Source organism: Scyliorhinus torazame, chromosome 2 (genome assembly GCF_047496885.1).
Source record: "Scyliorhinus torazame isolate Kashiwa2021f chromosome 2, sScyTor2.1, whole genome shotgun sequence".
Classification (NCBI taxonomy): domain Eukaryota; kingdom Metazoa; phylum Chordata; class Chondrichthyes; order Carcharhiniformes; family Scyliorhinidae; genus Scyliorhinus; species Scyliorhinus torazame.
Genome location: NC_092708.1, coordinates 6,156,150 through 6,179,127, shown reverse-complemented (window position 1 = coordinate 6,179,127; position 22,978 = coordinate 6,156,150). Strand labels below are relative to the sequence as shown.

At 55.2% G+C, this 22,978-nt stretch overlaps 1 protein-coding gene across 1 annotated transcript in view; it reads right to left on the bottom strand.

Annotated features, from left to right (window-relative positions):
* The window catches only part of LOC140385851 (acid-sensing ion channel 4-A-like), a 936,074-nt gene that overhangs the window by 103,336 nt on the left and 809,760 nt on the right, over positions 1 to 22,978 (bottom strand). The window contains exon 9 of the mRNA XM_072468444.1: positions 20,173 to 20,274. Coding sequence (XP_072324545.1) covers positions 20,173 to 20,274 — 102 coding nt within the window. The remainder of the gene's footprint in view (positions 1 to 20,172; positions 20,275 to 22,978) is intronic.

Below are 22,978 nucleotides of genomic sequence, written 5' to 3'. Positions count from 1 at the left end.
GGGTCAGTACTGAGGGAGTGCCGCACTGTCAGAGGGTCAGTACTGAGGGAGTGCCGTACTGTCAGAGGGTCAGTACTGAGGGAGTGCCGTACTGTCAGAGGGTCAGTTCTGAGGGAGTGCTGCACTGTCAGAGGGTCAGTACTGAGGGAGTGCTGCACTGTCAGAGGGTCAGTACTGAGGGAGTGCTGTACTGTCAGAGGGTCAGTACTGAGGGAGTGCTGCACTGTCAGAGGGTCAGCACTGAGGGAGTGCTGCACTGTCAGAGGGTCAGTACTGAGTGAGTGCTGTACTATCAGAGGATCAGTACTGAGGGAGTGCTGCACTGTCAGAGGGTCAGTACTGAGGGAGTGCTGCACTGTCAGAGGGTCAGTACTGAGGGAGTGCCGCACTGTCAGAGGGTCAGTACTGAGGGAGTGCTGCACTGTCAGAGGGTCCATACTGAGGGAGTGCTGCACTGTCAGAGGGTCAGTACTGAGGGAGTGCCGCACTGTCAGAGGGTCAGTACTGAGGGAGTGCCGCAATGTCAGAGGGTCAGTACTGAGGGAGTGCTGCACTGTCGGAGGGTCAGTACTGAGGGAGTGCTGCACTGTCGGAGGGTCAGTACTGAGGGAATGCTGCACTGTCAGTGGGTCAGTACTGAGGGAGTGCTGCAGCATCAGATGGTCAGTATTGAGGGAGTGCTGCACTGTCAGAGGGTCTGCACTGAGGGAGTGCCATGCTGTCAGAGGGTCAGTACTGAGGGAGTGCTGCACTGTCAGAGGGTCAGTACTGAGGGAGTGCTGCACTGTCAGAGGGTCTGCACTGAGGGAGTGCCGTACTGTCAGAGGGTCAGTACTGAGGGAGTGCCGCACTGTCAGAGGGTCAGTACTGAGGGAGTGCTGCACTGTCAGAGGGTCAGTATTGAGGGAGTGCTGCATGTCAGAGGGTCAGTACTGAGGGAGTGATGCACTGTCAGAGGGTCAGTTCTGAGGGAGTGCTGCACTGTCAGAGGGTCAGTACTGAGGGAGTGCTGCACTGTCAGAGGGTCAGTACTGAGGGAGTGCCGCACTGTCAGAGGGTCAGTACTGAGGGAGTGATGCACTGTCAGAGGGTCAGTTCTGAGGGAGTGCTGCACTGTCAGAGGGTCAGTACTGAGGGAGTACTGCACTATGAAAGGGTCAGTTTTGAGGGAGTGCTGCACTGTCAGAGTGTCAGTACTGAGGGAGTGCTGCACTGTCGGAGGGTCAGTACTGAGGGAATGCTGCACTGTCAGTGGGTCAGTACTGAGGGAGTGCTGCAGCATCAGAGGGTCAGTATTGAGGGAGTGCTGCACTGTCAGAGGGTCAGTTCTGAGGGAGTGCTGCACTGTCAGAGGGTCAGTTCTGAGGGAGTGCCGGATTGTCAGAGGGTCTGCACTGAGGGATTGCTGCACTGTCAGAGGGTCAGTACTGAGGGAGTGCTGCACTGTCAGAGGGTCAGTTCTGAGGGAGTACCGGATTGTCAGAGGGTCTGCACTGAGGGATTGCTGCAGCATCAGAATGTCAGTACTGAGGGACTGCTGCACTGTCAGAGGGTCAGTACTGAGGGAGTGCTGCACTGTTAGAGGGTCAGTACTGAGGGAGTGCTGTACTGTCAGAGGGTCAGTACTGAGGGAGTGCTGCACTGTCAGAGGGTCAGTACTGAGGGAGTGCTGTACTGTCAGAGGGTCAGTACTGAGGGAGTGCTGCACTGTCAGAGGGTCAGTATTGAGGGAGTGCTGCACTGTCAGAGGGTCAGTACTGAGGGAGTGCTGTACTGTCAGAGGGTCAGTACTGAGGGAGTGCCGCACTGTCAGAGGGTCAGTACTGAGGGAGTGCTGCACTGTCAGAGGGTCCATACTGAGGGAGTGCTGCACTGTCAGAGGGTCAGTACTGAGGGAGTACTGCACTATGAAAGGGTCAGTTTTGAGGGAGTGCTGCACTGTCAGAGTGTCAGTACTGAGGGAGTGCTGCACTGTCGGAGGGTCAGTACTGAGGGAATGCTGCACTGTCAGTGGGTCAGTACTGAGGGAGTGCTGCAGCATCAGAGGGTCAGTATTGAGGGAGTGCTGCACTGTCAGAGCGTCAGTTCTGAGGGAGTGCTGCACTGTCAGAGGGTCAGTTCTGAGGGAGTGCCGGATTGTCAGAGGGTCTGCACTGAGGGATTGCTGCACTGTCAGAGGGTCAGTACTGAGGGAGTGCTGCACTGTCAGAGGGTCAGTTCTGAGGGATTACCGGATTGTCAGAGGGTCTGCACTGAGGGATTGCTGCACTGTCAGAGGGTCAGTACTGAGGGAGTGCTGCACTGTCAGAGGGTCAGTACTGAGGGAGAGCCGCACTGTCAGAGGGGCAGTACTGAGGGAGTGTTGCAGCATCAGAAGGTCAGTACTGAGGGAGTGCTGCACTGTCAGAGGGTCAGTACTGAGGGAGTGCTGCACTGTCAGAGGGTCAGTACTGAGGGAGTGCTGTACTGTCAGAGGGTCAGTACTGAGGGAGTGCTGCACTGTCAGAGGGTCAGCACTGAGGGAGTGCTGCACTGTCAGAGGGTCAGTACTGAGGGAGTGCTGTACTGTCAGGGGGTCAGTACTGAGGGAGTGCTGCACTGTCAGAGGGTCAGTATTGAGGGAGTGCTGCACTGTCAGAGGGTCAGTACTGAGTGAGTGCTGTACTATCAGAGGATCAGTACTGAGGGAGTGCTGCACTGTCAGAGGGTCAGTGCTGAGGGAGTGCTGCACTGTCAGAGGGTCAGTACTGAGGGAGTGCCGCACTGTCAGAGGGTCAGTACTGAGGGAGTGCTGCACTGTCAGAGGGTCCATACTGAGGGAGTGCTGCACTGTCAGAGGGTCAGTACTGAGGGAGTGCCGCACTGTCAGAGGGTCAGTACTGAGGGAGTGCCGCACTGTCAGAGGGTCAGTACTGAGGGAGTGCTGCACTGTCGGAGGGTCAGTACTGAGGGAGTGCTGCACTGTCGGAGGGTCAGTACTGAGGGAATGCTGCACTGTCAGTGGGTCAGTACTGAGGGAGTGCTGCAGCATCAGATGGTCAGTATTGAGGGAGTGCTGCACTGTCAGAGGGTCTGCACTGAGGGAGTGCCATGCTGTCAGAGGGTCAGTACTGAGGGAGTGCTGCACTGTCAGAGGGTCAGTACTGAGGGAGTGCTGCACTGTCAGAGGGTCTGCACTGAGGGAGTGCCGTACTGTCAGAGGGTCAGTACTGAGGGAGTGCCGCACTGTCAGAGGGTCAGTACTGCGGGAGTGCTGCACTGTCAGAGGGTCAGTGCTGAGGGAGTGCAGCACTGTCAGAGGGTCAGTACTGAGGGAGTGCCGCACTGTCAGAAGGTCAGTATTGAGGGAGTGCTGCACTGTCAGAGGGTCAGTACTGAGGGAGTGCTGCACTGTCGGAGGGTCAGTACTGAGGGAATACTGCACTGTCAGTGGGTCAGTACAGAGGGAGTGCTGCTCTGTCAGAGGGTCAGTACTGAGGGAATACTGCACTGTCAGAGGGTCAGTACTGAGGGAGTGCTGCTCTGTCAGAGGGTCAGTTCTGAGGGAGTGCTGGATTTTCAGAGCATCAGTACTGAGGGAGTGCCGCACTGTCAGAGGGTCAGTACTGAAGGAATACTGCACTGTCAGAGGGTCAGTACTGAGGCAGTGCTGCTCTGTCAGAGGGTCAGTTCTGAGGGAGCGCTGCATTGCCAGAGGTCAGTACTGAGGGAGTGCTGCACTGTCAGAGGGTCAGTACTGAGGGAGTGCCGAACTGTCAGAGGTCAGTACTGAGGGAGTGCTGCATTGTCAGTGGTCAGTACTGAGGGAGTGTCGCACTGTCAGAAGGTCAATACTGAGGGAGTGCCGCAGTGTCAGAGGGTCAGTACTGAGGGAGTGCTGCACTGTCAGAGGGTCAGTACTGAGGGTGTGTCGCACTGTCAGAGGGTCAGTACTGAGGGAGTGCCGCACTGTCAGAGGGTCAGTACTGAGGGAGTGCCGCACTGTCAGAGGGTCAGTACTGAGGGAGTGCTGCACTGTCAGAGGGTCAGTACTGAGGGAGTGCCGCACTGTCAGAGGGTCAGTACTGAGGGAGTGCTGCACTGTCAGAGGGTCCATACTGAGGGAGTGCTGCACTGTCAGAGGGTCAGTACTGAGGGAGTGCTGCAGCATCAGATGGTCAGTATTGAGGGAGTGCTGCACTGTCAGAGGGTCTGCACTGAGGGAGTGCCATGCTGTCAGAGGGTCAGTACTGAGGGAGTGCTGCACTGTCAGAGGGTCAGTACTGAGGGAGTGCTGCACTGTCAGAGGGTCTGCACTGAGGGAGTGCCGTACTGTCAGAGGGTCAGTACTGAGGGAGTGCCGCACTGTCAGAGGGTGAGTACTGCGGGAGTGCTGCACTGTCAGAGGGTCAGTGCTGAGGGAGTGCAGCACTGTCAGAGGGTCAGTACTGAGGGAGTGCCGCACTGTCAGAGGGTCAGTATTGAGGGAGTGCTGCACTGTCAGAGGGTCAGTACTGAGGGAGTGCTGCACTGTCGGAGGGTCAGTACTGAGGGAATACTGCACTGTCAGTGGGTCAGTACAGAGGGAGTGCTGCTCTGTCAGAGGGTCAGTACTGAGGGAATACTGCACTGTCAGAGGGTCAGTACTGAGGGAGTGCTGCTCTGTCAGAGGGTCAGTTCTGAGGGAGTGCTGGATTTTCAGAGCATCAGTACTGAGGGAGTGCCGCACTGTCAGAGGGTCAGTACTGAAGGAATACTGCACTGTCAGAGGGTCAGTACTGAGGCAGTGCTGCTCTGTCAGAGGGTCAGTTCTGAGGGAGCGCTGCATTGCCAGAGGTCAGTACTGAGGGAGTGCTGCACTGTCAGAGGGTCAGTACTGAGGGAGTGCCGCACTGTCAGAGGTCAGTACTGAGGGAGTGCTGCATTGTCAGTGGTCAGTACTGAGGGAGTGTCGCACTGTCAGAAGGTCAATACTGAGGGAGTGCCGCAGTGTCAGAGGGTCAGTACTGAGGGAGTGCTGCACTGTCAGAGGGTCAGTACTGAGGGTGTGTCGCACTGTCAGAGGGTCAGTACTGAGGGAGTGCCGCACTGTCAGAGGGTCAGTACTGAGGGAGTGCCGCACTGTCAGAGGGTCAGTACTGAGGGAGTGCTGCACTATCAGAGGGTCAGTACTGAGGGAGTGCCGCACTGTCAGAGGGTCAGTACTGAGGGAGTGCCGCACTGTCAGAGGGTCAGTACTGAGGGAGCGCTGCACTGTCAGAGGGTCAGTGCTGAGGGAGTGCTGCATTGTCAGAGGTCAGTACTGAGGGAGTGCCGCTCTGTCAGAGGGTCAGTACTGAGGGAGTGTCGCACTGTCAGAGGGTCAGTATTGAGGGAGTGCTGCATTGTCAGAGGGTCAGTACTGAGGGAGTGCTGCATTGTCAGAGGTCAGTACTGAGGGAGTGCTGCATTGTCAGAGGTCAGTACTGAGGGAGTGTCGCACTGTCAGAGGGTCAATACTGAGGGAGTGCTGCACTGTCAGAGGGTCAGTACTGAGGGAGTGTCGCACTGTCAGAGGGTCAATACTGAGGGAGTGCTGCACTGTCAGAGGGTCAGTAAAGAGGTAGTGCTGCACTGTCAGAGGGTCAGGACTGAGGGAGTACTGCACTGTCAGAGGGTCAGTACTGAACGAGTGCAGCACTGTCAGGGGGTCACTACTGATGGAGTGCTGCACTTTCAGAGGGTCAATACTGAGGGAGTGCCGCACTGTCAGAGGGTCAATACTGAGAGAGTGCCGCACTGTCAGAGGGTCTGTACTGAGGGAGCGCTGCACTGTCAGAGGGTCAGTACTGAGGGAGTGCTGCACTGTCAGAGGGTCAGTACTGAGGGAGTGCCGCACTGTCAGAGGGTCAGTACTGAGGGAGTGCCGCACTCTCAGAGGGTCAGTACTGAGGGAGTGCCGCACTGTCAGAGGGTCAGTACTGAGGGAGTGCTGCACTGTCAAAGGGTTAGTACTGAGAGAGTGCAGCACTGTCAGACGGTCATTACTGAGGGAATGCCGCACTGTCAGAGGGTCAGTACTGAGGGAGTGCTGCACTGTCAGAGGGTCAGTACTGAGGGAGTGCCGCACTGTCAGATGGTCAGTACTGAGGGAGTGCTGCACTGTTAGAGGGTCAGTACTGAGGGAGTGCTGCACTGTCAGAGGGTCAGCACAGAGGAAGTGCCGCACTGTCAGAGGGTCAGTACTGAGGGAGTGCCGCACTGTCAGAGGGTCAGTACTGAGGGAGTGCTGCGCTATCAGAGGGTCAGTACTGAGGGAGTGCCGCACTGTCAGAGGATCCATACTGAGGGAGTGCTGCACTTGCAGAGGGTCAGTACTGAGGGAGTGCTGCACTGTCAGTGGGTCAGTACTGAGGGAGTGCTGCACTGTCAGTGGTTCAGTACTGAGGGAGTGCCGCACTGTCAGAGGGTCAGTACTGAAGGATTGCTGCACTGTCAGAGGGTCAGTACAGAGGGAGTGCTGCACTGTCAGAGGGTCAGTATTGAGGGAGTGCTGCACTATGAAAGGGTCAGTACTGAGGGAGTGCTGCAGCATCAGAGGGTCAGTATTGAGGGAGTGCTGCACTGTCAGAGGGTCAGCACTGAGGGAGTGCTGCACTGTCAGAGGGTCAGCACAGAGGGAGTGCCGCACTGTCAGAGGGTCAGTACTGAGGGAGTGCCGCACTGTCAGAGGGTCAGTACTGAGGGAGTGCTGCGCTATCAGAGGGTCAGTACTGAGGGAGTGCCGCACTGTCAGAGGATCCATACTGAGGGAGTGCTGCACTTCCAGAGGGTCAGTACTGAGTGAGTGCTGCACTGTCAGTGGGTCAGTACTGAGGGAGTGCTGCACTGTCAGAGGGTCAGTACTGAGGGAGTGCCGCACAGTCAGAGGGTCAGTACTGAGGGAGTGCTGCACTGTCAGTGGGTCAGTCCTGAGGGAGTGCTGCACTGTCAGTGGGTCAGTACTGAGGGAGTGCTGCTCTGTCAGAGGGTCAGTTCTGAGGGAGTGCTGGATTTTCAGAGCATCAGTATTGAGGGAGTGCTGCACTGTCAGAGGGTCAGTACTGAGGGAGTGCTGTACTGTCAGAGGATCAGTACTGAGGGAGTGCTGCACTGTCAGAGGGTCAGTACTGAGGGCGTGCTGTACTGTCAGAGGGTCAGTATTGAGGGAGTGCTGCACTGTCAGAGGGTCAGTATTGAGGGAGTGCTGCATGTCAGAGGGTCAGTACTGAGGGAGTGATGCACTGTCAGAGGGTCAGTTCTGAGGGAGTGCTGCACTGTCAGAGGGTCAGTACTGAGGGAGTGCTGCACTGTCAGAGGGTCAGTACTGAGGGAGTGCCGCACTGTCAGAGGGTCAGTACTGAGGGAGTGATGCACTGTCAGAGGGTCAGTTCTGAGGGAGTGCTGCTCTGTCAGAGGGTCAGTACTGAGGGAGTGCTGCACTGTCAGAGGGTCAGTACTGAGGGAGTGCTGCACTGTCATAGGGTCAGTACTGAGGGAGTGCCGCACTGTCAGAGGGTCAGTACTGAGGGAGTGCTGCACGGTCAGAGGGTCCATACTGAGGGAGTGCTGCACTGTCAGAGGGTCAGTACTGAGGCAGTACTGCACTATGAAAGGGTCAGTTTTGAGGGAGTGCTGCACTGTCAGAGTGTCAGTACTGAGGGAGTGCTGCACTGTCGGAGGGTCAGTACTGAGGGAATGCTGCACTGTCAGTGGGTCAGTACTGAGGGAGTGCTGCAGCATCAGAGGGTCAGTATTGAGGGAGTGCTGCACTGTCAGAGGGTCAGTTCTGAGGGAGTGCTGCACTGTCAGAGGGTCAGTTCTGAGGGAGTGCCGGATTGTCAGAGGGTCTGCACTGAGGGATTGCTGCACTGTCAGAGGGTCAGTACTGAGGGAGTGCTGCACTGTCAGAGGGTCAGTTCTGAGGGAGTACCGGATTGTCAGAGGGTCTGCACTGAGGGATTGCTGCAGCATCAGAATGTCAGTACTGAGGGAGTGCTGCACTGTCAGAGGGTCAGTACTGAGGGAGTGCTGCACTGTTAGAGGGTCAGTACTGAGGGAGTGCTGTACTGTCAGAGGGTCAGTACTGAGGGAGTGCTGCACTGTCAGAGGGTCAGTACTGAGGGAGTGCTGTACTGTCAGAGGGTCAGTACTGAGGGAGTGCTGCACTGTCAGAGGGTCAGTATTGAGGGAGTGCTGCACTGTCAGAGGGTCAGTACTGAGGGAGTGCTGTACTGTCAGAGGGTCAGTACTGAGGGAGTGCCGCACTGTCAGAGGGTCAGTACTGAGGGAGTGCTGCACTGTCAGAGGGTCCATACTGAGGGAGTGCTGCACTGTCAGAGGGTCAGTACTGAGGGAGTACTGCACTATGAAAGGGTCAGTTTTGAGGGAGTGCTGCACTGTCAGAGTGTCAGTACTGAGGGAGTGCTGCACTGTCGGAGGGTCAGTACTGAGGGAATGCTGCACTGTCAGTGGGTCAGTACTGAGGGAGTGCTGCAGCATCAGAGGGTCAGTATTGAGGGAGTGCTGCACTGTCAGAGCGTCAGTTCTGAGGGAGTGCTGCACTGTCAGAGGGTCAGTTCTGAGGGAGTGCCGGATTGTCAGAGGGTCTGCACTGAGGGATTGCTGCACTGTCAGAGGGTCAGTACTGAGGGAGTGCTGCACTGTCAGAGGGTCAGTTCTGAGGGATTACCGGATTGTCAGAGGGTCTGCACTGAGGGATTGCTGCACTGTCAGAGGGTCAGTACTGAGGGAGTGCTGCACTGTCAGAGGGTCAGTACTGAGGGAGAGCCGCACTGTCAGAGGGGCAGTACTGAGGGAGTGTTGCAGCATCAGAAGGTCAGTACTGAGGGAGTGCTGCACTGTCAGAGGGTCAGTACTGAGGGAGTGCTGCACTGTCAGAGGGTCAGTACTGAGGGAGTGCTGTACTGTCAGAGGGTCAGTACTGAGGGAGTGCTGCACTGTCAGAGGGTCAGCACTGAGGGAGTGCTGCACTGTCAGAGGGTCAGTACTGAGGGAGTGCTGTACTGTCAGGGGGTCAGTACTGAGGGAGTGCTGCACTGTCAGAGGGTCAGTATTGAGGGAGTGCTGCACTGTCAGAGGGTCAGTACTGAGTGAGTGCTGTACTATCAGAGGATCAGTACTGAGGGAGTGCTGCACTGTCAGAGGGTCAGTACTGAGGGAGTGCTGCACTGTCAGAGGGTCAGTACTGAGGGAGTGCCGCACTGTCAGAGGGTCAGTACTGAGGGAGTGCTGCACTGTCAGAGGGTCCATACTGAGGGAGTGCTGCACTGTCAGAGGGTCAGTACTGAGGGAGTGCCGCACTGTCAGAGGGTCAGTACTGAGGGAGTGCCGCACTGTCAGAGGGTCAGTACTGAGGGAGTGCTGCACTGTCGGAGGGTCAGTACTGAGGGAGTGCTGCACTTTCGGAGGGTCAGTACTGAGGGAATGCTGCACTGTCCGTGGGTCAGTACTGAGGGAGTGCTGCAGCATCAGATGGTCAGTATTGAGGGAGTGCTGCACTGTCAGAGGGTCTGCACTGAGGGAGTGCCATGCTGTCAGAGGGTCAGTACTGAGGGAGTGCTGCACTGTCAGAGGGTCAGTACTGAGGGAGTGCTGCACTGTCAGAGGGTCTGCACTGAGGGAGTGCCGTACTGTCAGAGGGTCAGTACTGAGGGAGTGCCGCACTGTCAGAGGGTCAGTACTGAGGGAGTGCTGCAGTGTCAGAGGGTCTGCACTGAGGGAGTGCCGTACTGTCAGAGGGTCAGTACTGAGGGAGTGCCGTACTGTCAGAGGGTCAGTACTGAGGGAGTGCCGTACTGTCAGATGGTCAGTACTGAGGGAGTGCCGCACTGTCAGAAGGTCAGTACTGAGGGAGTGCCGCACTGTCAGAGGGTCAGTACTGAGGGAGTGCCGTACTGTCAGAGGGTCAGTACTGAGGGAGCGCTGCACTGTCAGAGGGTCAGTACAGAGGGAGTGCTGCACTCTCAGAGGGTCTGCACTGAGGGACTGCCGTACTGTCAGAGGGTCAGTACTGAGGGAGTGCTGCACTGTCAGAGGGTCAGTACTGAGGGAGTGCCGCACTGTCAGAGGGTCAGTACTGAGGGAGTGCCGTACTGTCAGAGGGTCAGTACTGAGGGAGTGCCGTACTGTCAGAGGGTCAGTTCTGAGGGAGTGCTGCACTGTCAGAGGGTCAGGACTGATGGAGTGCTGCACTGTCAGAGGGTCAGTACTGCGGGAGTGCTGCACTGTCAGAGGGTCAGTACTGGGGGAGTGCCGCACTGTCAGAGGGTCAGTACTGAGGGAGTGCCGTACTGTCAGAGGGTCAGTACTGAGGGAATGCCGTACTGTCAGAGGGTCAGTTCTGAGGGAGTGCTGCACTGTCAGAGGGTCAGGACTGATGGAGTGCTGCACTGTCAGAGGGTCAGTACTGCGGGAGTGCTGCACTGTCAGAGGGTCAGTGCTGAGGGAGTGCAGCACTGTCAGAGGGTCAGTACTGAGGGAGTGCCGCACTGTCAGAGGGTCAGTATTGAGGGAGTGCTGCACTGTCAGAGGGTCAGTACTGAGGGAGTGCTGCACTGTCGGAGGGTCAGTACTGAGGGAATACTGCACTGTCAGTGGGTCAGTACAGAGGGAGTGCTGCTCTGTCAGAGGGTCAGTACTGAGGGAATACTGCACTGTCAGAGGGTCAGTACTGAGGGAGTGCTGCTCTGTCAGAGGGTCAGTTCTGAGGGAGTGCTGGATTTTCAGAGCATCAGTACTGAGGGAGTGCCGCACTGTCAGAGGGTCAGTACTGAAGGAATACTGCACTGTCAGAGGGTCAGTACTGAGGCAGTGCTGCTCTGTCAGAGGGTCAGTTCTGAGGGAGCGCTGCATTGCCAGAGGTCAGTACTGAGGGAGTGCTGCACTGTCAGAGGGTCAGTACTGAGGGAGTGCCGCACTGTCAGAGGTCAGTACTGAGGGAGTGCTGCATTGTCAGTGGTCAGTACTGAGGGAGTGTCGCACTGTCAGAAGGTCAATACTGAGGGAGTGCCGCAGTGTCAGAGGGTCAGGACTGAGGGAGTGCTGCACTGTCAGAGGGTCAGTACTGAGGGTGTGTCGCACTGTCAGAGGGTCAGTACTGAGGGAGTGCCGCACTGTCAGAGGGTCAGTACTGAGGGAGTGCCGCACTGTCAGAGGGTCAGTACTGAGGGAGTGCTGCACTATCAGAGGGTCAGTACTGAGGGAGTGCCGCACTGTCAGAGGGTCAGTACTGAGGGAGTGCCGCACTGTCAGAGGGTCAGTACTGAGGGAGCGCTGCACTGTCAGAGGGTCAGTGCTGAGGGAGTGCTGCATTGTCAGAGGTCAGTACTGAGGGAGTGCCGCTCTGTCAGAGGGTCAGTACTGAGGGAGTGTCGCACTGTCAGAGGGTCAGTATTGAGGGAGTGCTGCATTGTCAGAGGTTCAGTACTGAGGGAGTGCTGCATTGTCAGAGGTCAGTACTGAGGGAGTGCTGCATTGTCAGAGGTCAGTACTGAGGGAGTGTCGCACTGTCAGAGGGTCAATACTGAGGGAGTGCTGCACTGTCAGAGGGTCAGTACTGAGGGAGTGTCGCACTGTCAGAGGGTCAATACTGAGGGAGTGCTGCACTGTCAGAGGGTCAGTAAAGAGGTAGTGCTGCACTGTCAGAGGGTCAGGACTGAGGGAGTACTGCACTGTCAGAGGGTCAGTACTGAGCGAGTGCAGCACTGTCAGGGGGTCACTACTGATGGAGTGCTGCACTGTCAGAGGGTCAGTACTGAGGGAGTGCTGCACTGTCAGAGGGTCAATACTGAGAGAGTGCCGCACTGTCAGAGGGTCTGTACTGAGGGAGCGCTGCACTGTCAGAGGGTCAGTACTGAGGGAGTGCTGCACTGTCAGAGGGTCAGTACTGAGGGAGTGCCGCACTGTCAGAGGGTCAGTACTGAGGGAGTGCCGCACTCTCAGAGGGTCAGTACTGAGGGAGTGCCGCACTGTCAGAGGGTCAGTACTGAGGGAGTGCTGCACTGTCAAAGGGTTAGTACTGAGAGAGTGCAGCACTGTCAGACGGTCATTACTGAGGGAATGCCGCACTGTCAGAGGGTCAGTACTGAGGGAGTGCTGCACTGTCAGAGGGTCAGTACTGAGGGAGTGCTGCACCGTCAGAGGGTCAGTACTGAGGGAGTGCCGCACCGTCAGACGGTCATTACTGAGGGGGTGCCGCACTGTCAGATGGTCAGTACTGAGGGAGTGCCGCACTCTGAGTGTCGGTACTGAGGGAGAGCCGCACTGTCAGAGAGTCAGTAGTGAGGGAGTGCTGCACTGTCAGAGGGTCAGTATTGAGGTAGTGCTGCACTATGAAAGGGTCAGTACTGAGGGAGTGCTGCAGCATCAGAGGGTCAGTATTGAGGGAGTGCTGCACTGTCAGAGGGTCAGTACTGAGGGAGTGCTGCACTGTCGGAGGGTCAGTACTGAGGGAATGCTGCACTGTCAGAGGGTCAGTACTGAGGGAGTGCCGGTCTGTCAGAGGGTGAGTACTGAGGGAGTGCTGCAGCATCAAAAGGTCAGTATTGAGGGAGTGCTGCACTGTCAGAGGGTCAGTACTGAGGGAGTGCTGCACTGTCAGAGGGTCAGTATTGAGGGAGTGCTGCACTATGAAAGGGTCAGTACTGAGGGAGTGCTGCACTGTCAGAGGGTCAGTTCTGAGGGAGTGCCGGTCTGTCAGAGGGTCAGTACTGAAGGAATACTGCACTGTCAGAGGGTCAGTAATGCTGGAGTGCTGCACTGTCAGAGGGTCAGTTCTGAGGGAGTGCCGCACTGTCAGAGGGTCAGTACTGAAGGAATACCGCACTGTCAGAGGGTCAGTAATGCTGGAGTGCTGCACTGTCAGAGGGTCAGTACTGAGTGAGTGCTGCACTGTCAGAGGGTCAGTATTGAGGGAGTGCTGCACTGTCAGAGGGTCAGTACTGAGGGTGTGCTGCACTGTCAGAGGGTCAGTACTGAGGGAGTGCTGCACTGTCAGAGGGTCAGTACTGAAGGAATACTGCACTGTCAGAGGGTCAGGAATGCTGGAGTGCTGCACTGTCAGAGGGTCAGTTCTGAGGGAGCGCTGCATTGCCAGAGGTCAGTACTGAGGGAGTGCTGCACTGTCAGAGGGTCAGTAATGCTGGAGTGCTGCACTGTCAGGGGGTCAGTACTGAGTGTGTGCTGCACTGTCAGAGTGTCAGTACTGAGGGAGTGCTGCACTGTCAGAGGGTCAGTACTGAGGGAGTGCTGCACTGTCAGAGGGTCAGTACTGAGGGAGTGCTGCACTGTCAGAGGGTCAGTACTGAGGGAGTGCCGCACTGTCAGATGGTCAGTACTGAGGGAGTGCTGCACTGTCAGAGGGTCAGTACTGAGGGAGTGCCGCACTGTCAGATGGTCAGTACTGAGGGAGTGCTGCACTGTTAGAGGGTCAGTACTGAGGGAGTGCTGCACTGTCAGAGGGTCAGCACAGAGGAAGTGCCGCACTGTCAGAGGGTCAGTACTGAGGGAGTGCCGCACTGTCAGAGGGTCAGTACTGAGGGAGTGCTGCGCTATCAGAGGGTCAGTACTGAGGGAGTGCCGCACTGTCAGAGGATCCATACTGAGGGAGTGCTGCACTTGCAGAGGGTCAGTACTGAGGGAGTGCTGCACTGTCAGTGGGTCAGTACTGAGGGAGTGCTGCACTGTCAGTGGGTCAGTACTGAGGGAGTGCCGCACTGTCAGAGGGTCAGTACTGAAGGATTGCTGCACTGTCAGAGGGTCAGTACAGAGGGAGTGCTGCACTGTCAGAGGGTCAGTATTGAGGGAGTGCTGCACTATGAAAGGGTCAGTACTGAGGGAGTGCTGCAGCATCAGAGGGTCAGTATTGAGGGAGTGCTGCACTGTCAGAGGGTCAGTACTGAGGGAGTGCTGCACTGTCAGAGGGTCAGCACAGAGGGAGTGCCGCACTGTCAGAGGGTCAGTACTGAGGGAGTGCCGCACTGTCAGAGGGTCAGTACTGAGGGAGTGCTGCGCTATCAGAGGGTCAGTACTGAGGGAGTGCCGCACTGTCAGAGGATCCATACTGAGGGAGTGCTGCACTTCCAGAGGGTCAGTACTGAGTGAGTGCTGCACTGTCAGTGGGTCAGTACTGAGGGAGTGCTGCACTGTCAGAGGGTCAGTACTGAGGGAGTGCCGCACTGTCAGAGGGTCAGTACTGAGGGAGTGCTGCACTGTCAGTGGGTCAGTCCTGAGGGAGTGCTGCACTGTCAGAGGGTCAGTACTGAGGGAGTGCTGCACTGTCAAAGGGTCAGTACTGAGGGAGTGCTGCACTGTCAGAGGGTCAGTACTGAGGGAGTGCTGCACTGTCAGAGGGTCAGTACTGAGGGAGTGCTGCACTGTCAGTGGGTCAGTACTGAGGGAGTGCCGCACTGTCAGAGGGTCAGTACTGAAGGATTGCTGCACTGTCAGAGGGTCAGTACAGAGGTAGTGCTGCACTGTCAGAGGGTCAGTACTGAAGGATTGCTGCACTGTCAGAAGGTCAGCACTGAGGGAGTGCTGCAGCATCAGAGGGTCAGTATTGAGGGAGTGCTGCACTGTCAGAGGGTCAGTACTGAGGGAGTGCTGCACTGTCAGAGGGTCAGTACTGAGGGAATACTGCACTGTCAGTGGGTCAGTACAGAGGGAGTGCTGCTCTGTCAGAGGGTCAGTACTGAGGGAAAATGCACTGTCAGAGGGTCAGTACTGAGGGAGTGCTGCTCTGTCAGAGGGTCAGTTCTGAGGGAGTGCTGGATTTTCAGAGCATCAGTACTGAGGGAGTGCCGCACTGTCAGAGGGTCAGTACTGAAGGAATACTGCACTGTCAGAGGGTCAGTACTGAGGGAGTGCTGCTCTGTCAGAGGGTCAGTACTGAGGGAGTGCTGGATTTTCAGAGCATCAGTATTGAGGGAGTGCTGCACTGTCAGAGGGTCAGTACTGAGGGAGTGCTGTACTGTCAGAGGATCAGTACTGAGGGAGTGCTGCACTGTCAGAGGGTCAGTATTGAGGGAGTGCTGCACTGTGAAAGGGTCAGTACTGAGGGAGTGCTGCAGCATCAGAGGGTCAGTATTGAGGGAGTGCTGCATGTCAGAGGGTCAGTACTGAGGGAGTGCTGCACTGTCAGAGGGTCAGTATTGAGGGAGTGCTGCATGTCAGAGGGTCAGTACTGAGGGAGTGATGCACTGTCAGAGGGTCAGTTCTGAGGGAGTGCTGCACTGTCAGAGGGTCAGTACTGAGGGAGTGCTGCACTGTCAGAGGGTCAGTACTGAGGGAGTGCTGCACTGTCAGAGGGTCCATACTGAGGGAGTGCTGCACTGTCAGAGGGTCAGTACTGAGGGAGTACTGCACTATGAAAGGGTCAGTTTTGAGGGAGTGCTGCACTGTCAGAGTGTCAGTACTGAGGGAGTGCTGCACTGTCGGAGGGTCAGTACTGAGGGAATGCTGCACTGTCAGTGGGTCAGTACTGAGGGAGTGCTGCAGCATCAGAGGGTCAGTATTGAGGGAGTGCTGCACTGTCAGAGGGTCAGTTCTGAGGGAGTGCTGCACTGTCAGAGGGTCAGTTCTGAGGGAGTGCCGGATTGTCAGAGGGTCTGCACTGAGGGATTGCTGCACTGTCAGAGGGTCAGTACTGAGGGAGTGCTGCACTGTCAGAGGGTCAGTTCTGAGGGAGTACCGGATTGTCAGAGGGTCTGCACTGAGGGATTGCTGCACTGTCAGAGGGTCAGTACTGAGGGAGTGCTGCACTGTCAGAGGGTCAGTACTGAGGGAGTGCCGCACTGTCAGAGGGTCAGTACTGAGGGAGTGCTGCAGCATCAGAAGGTCAGTACTGAGGGAGTGCTGCACTGTCAGAGGGTCAGTACTGAGGGAGTGCTGCACTGTTAGAGGGTCAGTACTGAGGGAGTGCTGTACTGTCAGAGGGTCAGTACTGAGCGAGTGCTGCACTGTCAGAGGGTCAGCACTGAGGGAGTGCTGCACTGTCAGAGGGTCAGTACTGAGGGAGTGCTGTACTGTCAGAGGGTCAGTACTGAGGGAGTGCTGCACTGTCAGAGGGTCAGTATTGAGGGAGTGCTGCACTGTCAGAGGGTCAGTACTGAGGGAGTGCTGTACTGTCAGAGGGTCAGTACTGAGGGAGTGCCGCACTGTCAGAGGGTCAGTACTGAGGGAGTGCTGCACTGTCAGAGGGTCCATACTGAGGGAGTGCTGCACTGTCAGAGGGTCAGTACTGAGGGAGTACTGCACTATGAAAGGGTCAGTTTTGAGGGAGTGCTGCACTGTCAGAGTGTCAGTACTGAGGGAGTGCTGCACTGTCGGAGGGTCAGTACTGAGGGAATGCTGCACTGTCAGTGGGTCAGTACTGAGGGAGTGCTGCAGCATCAGAGGGTCAGTATTGAGGGAGTGCTGCACTGTCAGAGCGTCAGTTCTGAGGGAGTGCTGCACTGTCAGAGGGTCAGTTCTGAGGGAGTGCCGGATTGTCTGAGGGTCTGCACTGAGGGATTGCTGCACTGTCAGAGGGTCAGTACTGAGGGAGTGCTGCACTGTCAGAGGGTCAGTTCTGAGGGAGTACCGGATTGTCAGAGGGTCTGCACTGAGGGATTGCTGCACTGTCAGAGGGTCAGTACTGAGGGAGTGCTGCACTGTCAGAGGGTCAGTACTGAGGGAGAGCCGCACTGTCAGAGGGTCAGTACTGAGGGAGTGTTGCAGCATCAGAAGGTCAGTACTGAGGGAGTGCTGCACTGTCAGAGGGTCAGTACTGAGGGAGTGCTGCACTGTCAGAGGGTCAGTACTGACGGAGTGCTGTACTGTCAGAGGGTCAGTACTGAGGGAGTGCTGCACTGTCAGAGGGTCAGCACTGAGGGAGTGCTGCACTGTCAGAGGGTCAGTACTGAGTGAGTGCTGTACTATCAGAGGATCAGTACTGAGGGAGTGCTGCACTGTCAGAGGGTCAGTACTGAGGGAGTGCTGCACTGTCAGAGGGTCAGTACTGAGGGAGTGCCGCACTGTCAGAGGGTCAGTACTGAGGGAGTGCTGCACTGTCAGAGGGTCCATACTGAGGGAGTGCTGCACTGTCAGAGGGTCAGTACTGAGGGAGTGCCGCACTGTCAGAGGGTCAGTACTGAGGGAGTGCCGCACTGTCTGAGGGTCAGTACTGAGGGAGTGCTGCACTGTCGGAGGGTCAGTACTGAGGGAGTGCTGCACTGTCGGAGGGTCAGTACTGAGGGAATGCTGCACTGTCAGTGGGTCAGTACTGAGGGAGTGCTGCAGCATCAGATGGTCAGTATTGAGGGAGTGCTGCACTGTCAGAGGGTCTGCACTGAGGGAGTGCCATGCTGTCAGAGGGTCAGTACTGAGGGAGTGCTGCACTGTCAGAGGGTCAGTACTGAGGGAGTGCTGCACTGTCAGAGGGTCTGCACTGAGGGAGTACCGTACTGTCAGAGGGTCAGTACTGAGGGAGTGCCGCACTGTCAGAGGGTCAGTACTGAGGGAGTGCTGCACTGTCAGAGGGTCTGCACTGAGGGAGTGCCGTACTGTCAGAGGGTCAGTACTGAGGGAGTGCCGTACTGTCAGAGGGTCAGTACTGAGGGAGTGCCGTACTGTCAGAGGGTCAGTACTGAGGGAGTGCCGCACTGTCAGAAGGTCAGTACTGAGGGAGTGCCGCACTGTCAGAGGGTCAGTACTGAGGGAGTGCCGTACTGTCAGAGGGTCAGTACTGAGGGAGCGCTGCACTGTCAGAGGGTCAGTACAGAGGGAGTGCTGCACTGTCAGAGGGTCTGCACTGAGGGACTGCCGTACTGTCAGAGGGTCAGTACTGAGGGAGTGCTGCACTGTCAGAGGGTCAGTACTGAGGGAGTGCCGCACTGTCAGAGGGTCAGTACTGAGGGAGTGCCGTACTGTCAGAGGGTCAGTACTGAGGGAGTGCCGTACTGTCAGAGGGTCAGTTCTGAGGGAGTGCTGCACTGTCAGAGGGTCAGTACTGAGGGAGTGCTGCACTGTCAGAGGGTCAGTACTGAGGGAGTGCTGTACTGTCAGAGGGTCAGTACTGAGGGAGTGCTGCACTGTCAGAGGGTCAGCACTGAGGGAGTGCTGCACTGTCAGAGGGTCAGTACTGAGTGAGTGCTGTACTATCAGAGGATCAGTACTGAGGGAGTGCTGCACTGTCAGAGGGTCAGTACTGAGGGAGTGCTGCACTGTCAGAGGGTCAGTACTGAGGGAGTGCCGCACTGTCAGAGGGTCAGTACTGAGGGAGTGCTGCACTGTCAGAGGGTCCATACTGAGGGAGTGCTGCACTGTCAGAGGGTCAGTACTGAGGGAGTGCCGCACTGTCAGAGGGTCAGTACTGAGGGAGTGCCGCAATGTCAGAGGGTCAGTACTGAGGGAGTGCTGCACTGTCGGAGGGTCAGTACTGAGGGAGTGCTGCACTGTCGGAGGGTCAGTACTGAGGGAATGCTGCACTGTCAGTGGGTCAGTACTGAGGGAGTGCTGCAGCATCAGATGGTCAGTATTGAGGGAGTGCTGCACTGTCAGAGGGTCTGCACTGAGGGAGTGCCATGCTGTCAGAGGGTCAGTACTGAGGGAGTGCTGCACTGTCAGAGGGTCAGTACTGAGGGAGTGCTGCACTGTCAGAGGGTCTGCACTGAGGGAGTGCCGTACTGTCAGAGGGTCAGTACTGAGGGAGTGCCGCACTGTCAGAGGGTCAGTACTGAGGGAGTGCTGCACTGTCAGAGGGTCTGCACTGAGGGAGTGCCGTACTGTCAGAGGGTCAGTACTGAGGGAGTGCCGTACTGTCAGAGGGTCAGTACTGAGGGAGTGCCGTACTGTCAGAGGGTCAGTACTGAGGGAGTGCCGCACTGTCAGAAGGTCAGTACTGAGGGAGTGCCGCACTGTCAGAGGGTCAGTACTGAGGGAGTGCCGTACTGTCAGAGGGTCAGTACTGAGGGAGCGCTGCACTGTCAGAGGGTCAGTACAGAGGGAGTGCTGCACTGTCAGAGGGTCTGCACTGAGGGACTGCCGTACTGTCAGAGGGTCAGTACTGAGGGAGTGCTGCACTGTCAGAGGGTCAGTACTGAGGGAGTGCCGCACTGTCAGAGGGTCAGTACTGAGGGAGTGCCGTACTGTCAGAGGGTCAGTACTGAGGGAGTGCCGTACTGTCAGAGGGTCAGTTCTGAGGGAGTGCTGCACTGTCAGAGGGTCAGGACTGATGGAGTGCTGCACTGTCAGAGGGTCAGTACTGAGGGAGTGCCGCACTGTCAGAGGTTCAGTACTGAGGGAGTGCTGCACTGTCAGAGGGTCAGTACTGCGGGAGTGCTGCACTGTCAGAGGGTCAGTGCTGAGGGAGTGCAGCACTGTCAGAGGGTCAGTACTGAGGGAGTGCCGCACTGTCAGAGGGTCAGTACTGAGGGAGTGCTGCACTGTCAGAGTGTCAGTACTGAGGGAGTGCAGCACTGTCAGAGGGTCTGCACTGAGGGAGTGCTGCACTGTCAGAGCGTCAGTACTGAGGGAGTGCCGCACTGTCAGAGCGTAAGTACTGAGGGAGTGCCGTACTGTCAGAGGGTCAGTACTGAGGGAGTGCTGCACTGTCAGAGGGTCAGTACTGAGGGAGTGTAGCACTGTCAGAGGGTCGGTACTGAGGGAGTGCCGCACTGTCAGAGGGTCAGTAGTGAGGCAGTGCTGCACTGTCAGAGGGTCAGTACTGAGAGAGTGCAGCACTGTCAGAGGGTCTGCACTGAGGGAGTGCTGCACTGTCAGAGGGTCAGTACTGAGGGAGTGCCGCACTGTCAGAGCGTAAGTACTGAGGGAGTGCCGCACTGTCAGAGGGTCAGTACTGAGGGAGTGCTGCACTGTCAGAGGGTCAGTACTGAGGGAGTGCAGCACTGTCAGAGGGTCTGCACTGAGGGAGTGCTGCACTGTCAGAGGGTCAGTACTGAGGGAGTGCCGCACTGTCAGAGGGTCAGTACTGAGGGAGTGCCGCACTGTCAGAGGGTCAGTACTGAGGGAGTGCCGCACTGTCAGAGGGTCAGTACTGAGGGAGTGCCGCACTGTCAGAGGGTCAGTACTGAGGGAGTGCCGCACTGTCAGAGGGTCAGTACTGAGGGAGTGCCGCACTGTCAGAAGGTCAGTATTTTCATTCTCGGGGATACTCACGAGTTTGATGTCGTCCAGTACGAATGTTGCGATGTTTTTCTGGGTTTCGGTCGGAGTGCGGCGGTGTGGGGTGAGCGCTTGCCGAAGTTTATTCCGAATCAACTGCACAACAACAACATGATTATTATTATTATTGATTGTTCAGTCAGTAACAATCACTTCCTGTGAGACCGTCCCATAGCCAGGTCCTCTCCCCACACAATCCTCACCAGGCCACCGAGCTCCCAGCTGTGGTTCAGCAGAGAAACCATTGGTCAGGGGCGAGGAATCCTATAGCGAGTAACTCACCTCCTGATCCCCCAAAGCCTGTCCACCATCTACACGGCACAAGTCAGGAGTGTGCTGGAATACTCTCCACTTGCCTGGGTGAGCGCAGCTCCAACAACACTCGAGAAGCTCAACACCATCCAGGACAAAGCAGCCCCGCTTGATTGCTCCCCTTCCACAAACATTCACTCCCTCGTCCACCGACGCACAGTGACAGCCGTGTGTCCCATCTACAAGATGCACTGCAGGAACTCGCCGAGGTTCCTTAGGCAGCACCTTCCAAACCCACGACCGCTACCATCTAGAAGGACAAGAGCAGCAGATACCTGGGAACCCCACCACCTGGATGCTCCCCTCCAAGTCACTGTTATGGGTCACGGTTTAGAGAACCCCAAAGTGTATCACGGAGTTCACCTGACCCATAACTTTTACTAGATTGTGGTATGGGGAGCGCACGGCCCATTCTACAGGAGTGGGACAGCAGAAATGGAAAAGTACCTTTTAAAGCAAAACAATGTTCATTCTATGAACTCAAGTTAACCTATTTAAAACATACAGTGAATATCTTAGCAACCATTAATTCAAATACAATCCCCAAAGAATACAACACTAAGTAATGCTTAATAACTTCCCAAACAACATCCAGAAGACAGAGGAAACACTTTTCAACAGAAGCACATCAGGTTAAAGTCATTACTGTTCTTAGTTTTAAATCACCAGGATAGATTTACAGTCTTTAGATTACAGAGAGATTCAGACACCTTCTGGCTGTGACTGCAGCTATCCAGCTCTGAAAACGAAACTAAAACACACCCTGCAGCAAACAGCCTAAAACAAAAGTAAAAAGCTGACAGACAGCCCAGCTCCACCCACTCTCTGACATCACTGCAGTAATATGAGCAGCCAAACATTTCTTAAAGCGACATTCTCATCACACCGCCCCCCAAGAAAAAAAAATAAAACATCAACTTCAAGACAGTTTCATTTTTCATCTTTTCACTATCCTTTAAGAAATGCACACAGTAAATATACTTTTCATTTAAAAAAACAACACACACAAACAGGTATAATAATATAGCCCATTTTTTTTTTGTTCTTCTTCCTCCAACTGAAATTCTTCCTGATTGACAATCTCTTTGAACCAGAAGGTCTCTGCATGATCCATCCATTCCTCTATGCCTCAGCATTTCTCTTTAAAGTCAGATACTTTAGTTCAATCTGATCACAGAGCCCCTTGCAATTCTCCAACACAGGAGCATTGGTTATCACAGCTTTCAGGCAGACAAATGCCTGTTGAAAGTACGCTGTCCATTGACGTTTTTGATGTTTCTTCAGAGAGTCCATCAGTGGAGCAATCACACTACAAAACGTTTGCACAAATATTCGATCAAATCCACTCATGCCAAGAAATTACATTATTTCCCTTCATCTCGAGGGTATCGGAAACTCCTCCAAGAAAGTGACTTGGGCTTTTCCAAATTCACTTTTGGCTAGGTTTATCACCAAACCCGCCACCTGAAGTCGATCGAATAACTCCATCAGATGTTTTAAATGTTCTGTCCATGTCTGGCTGAAAATTACCAGATTGTCGATGTATACCGCACAATTGGGTAATCCTGAAACAACTTTGTTAGTTAACCGTTGAAATGTGGCTGGGGCGTTTTTCATGCCAAATGGCATAACTTTGAACTGGTCTATACCACCTGGAGTCACAAAAGCTGAAATCTCCTTCGCCCTTTCGGATAAAGGTACCTGCCAGTAACCTTTAAGTAAATCCAATTTGGAAATAAAAACTGATTGTCCCACTGTCTCAATGCAATCCTCCAAACGTGGGATAGGATAAGAGTCCGTTCTTGTAACTGCATTAACCTTTCTATAGTCCACACACAACCGTTGGGTGCCGTCTGGTTTTGGTACCATCATTACGCGTGAGCTCCATTGGCTGCAACTCACTTCAATTATGCCATTTTTAAGCATACTTTCATTCTCTTTGTTAACCTGTGCCAATTTTAAAGGGTTAAGTCTGTATGGATGTTGTTTGATTGGAACAGCATTTCCCACATCTACATCATGTATAGCCATTTTAGCACTTCCCAATTTATCTCCACAAACTTGCTCATGTGATATCAATAACTCTTTCAGGTCAGTTCGTTTTTCCTCTGGAAGGTAACTCAACAATTTATCCCAGTTTTTAAGAACATCCTCATTTTCCAATTTAATTTGAGGTATGTCAAATTCACAGTCATCTGGATTTGGTTTGTCACTTTGAGTTAGAATCATTAAAACCTCCTTTTCCTCTCCTTCCCTTTCAAAGTACCGTTTAAGCATATTCACATGACACACTCAGTGAGTCTTCCTTCTATCTGGTGTTTTTACCACATAATTCACCTCACTTAATGTCCTTTCAATCTGATAAGGTCCACAAAACCCAGCTTTTAAAGGCTCCCCTACCACTGGTAACAATACTAAAACGTTATCCCCACTGGCAAAACTACGAACTTTGAATTTCTTGTCCGCTACCCATTTCATCACATTTTGT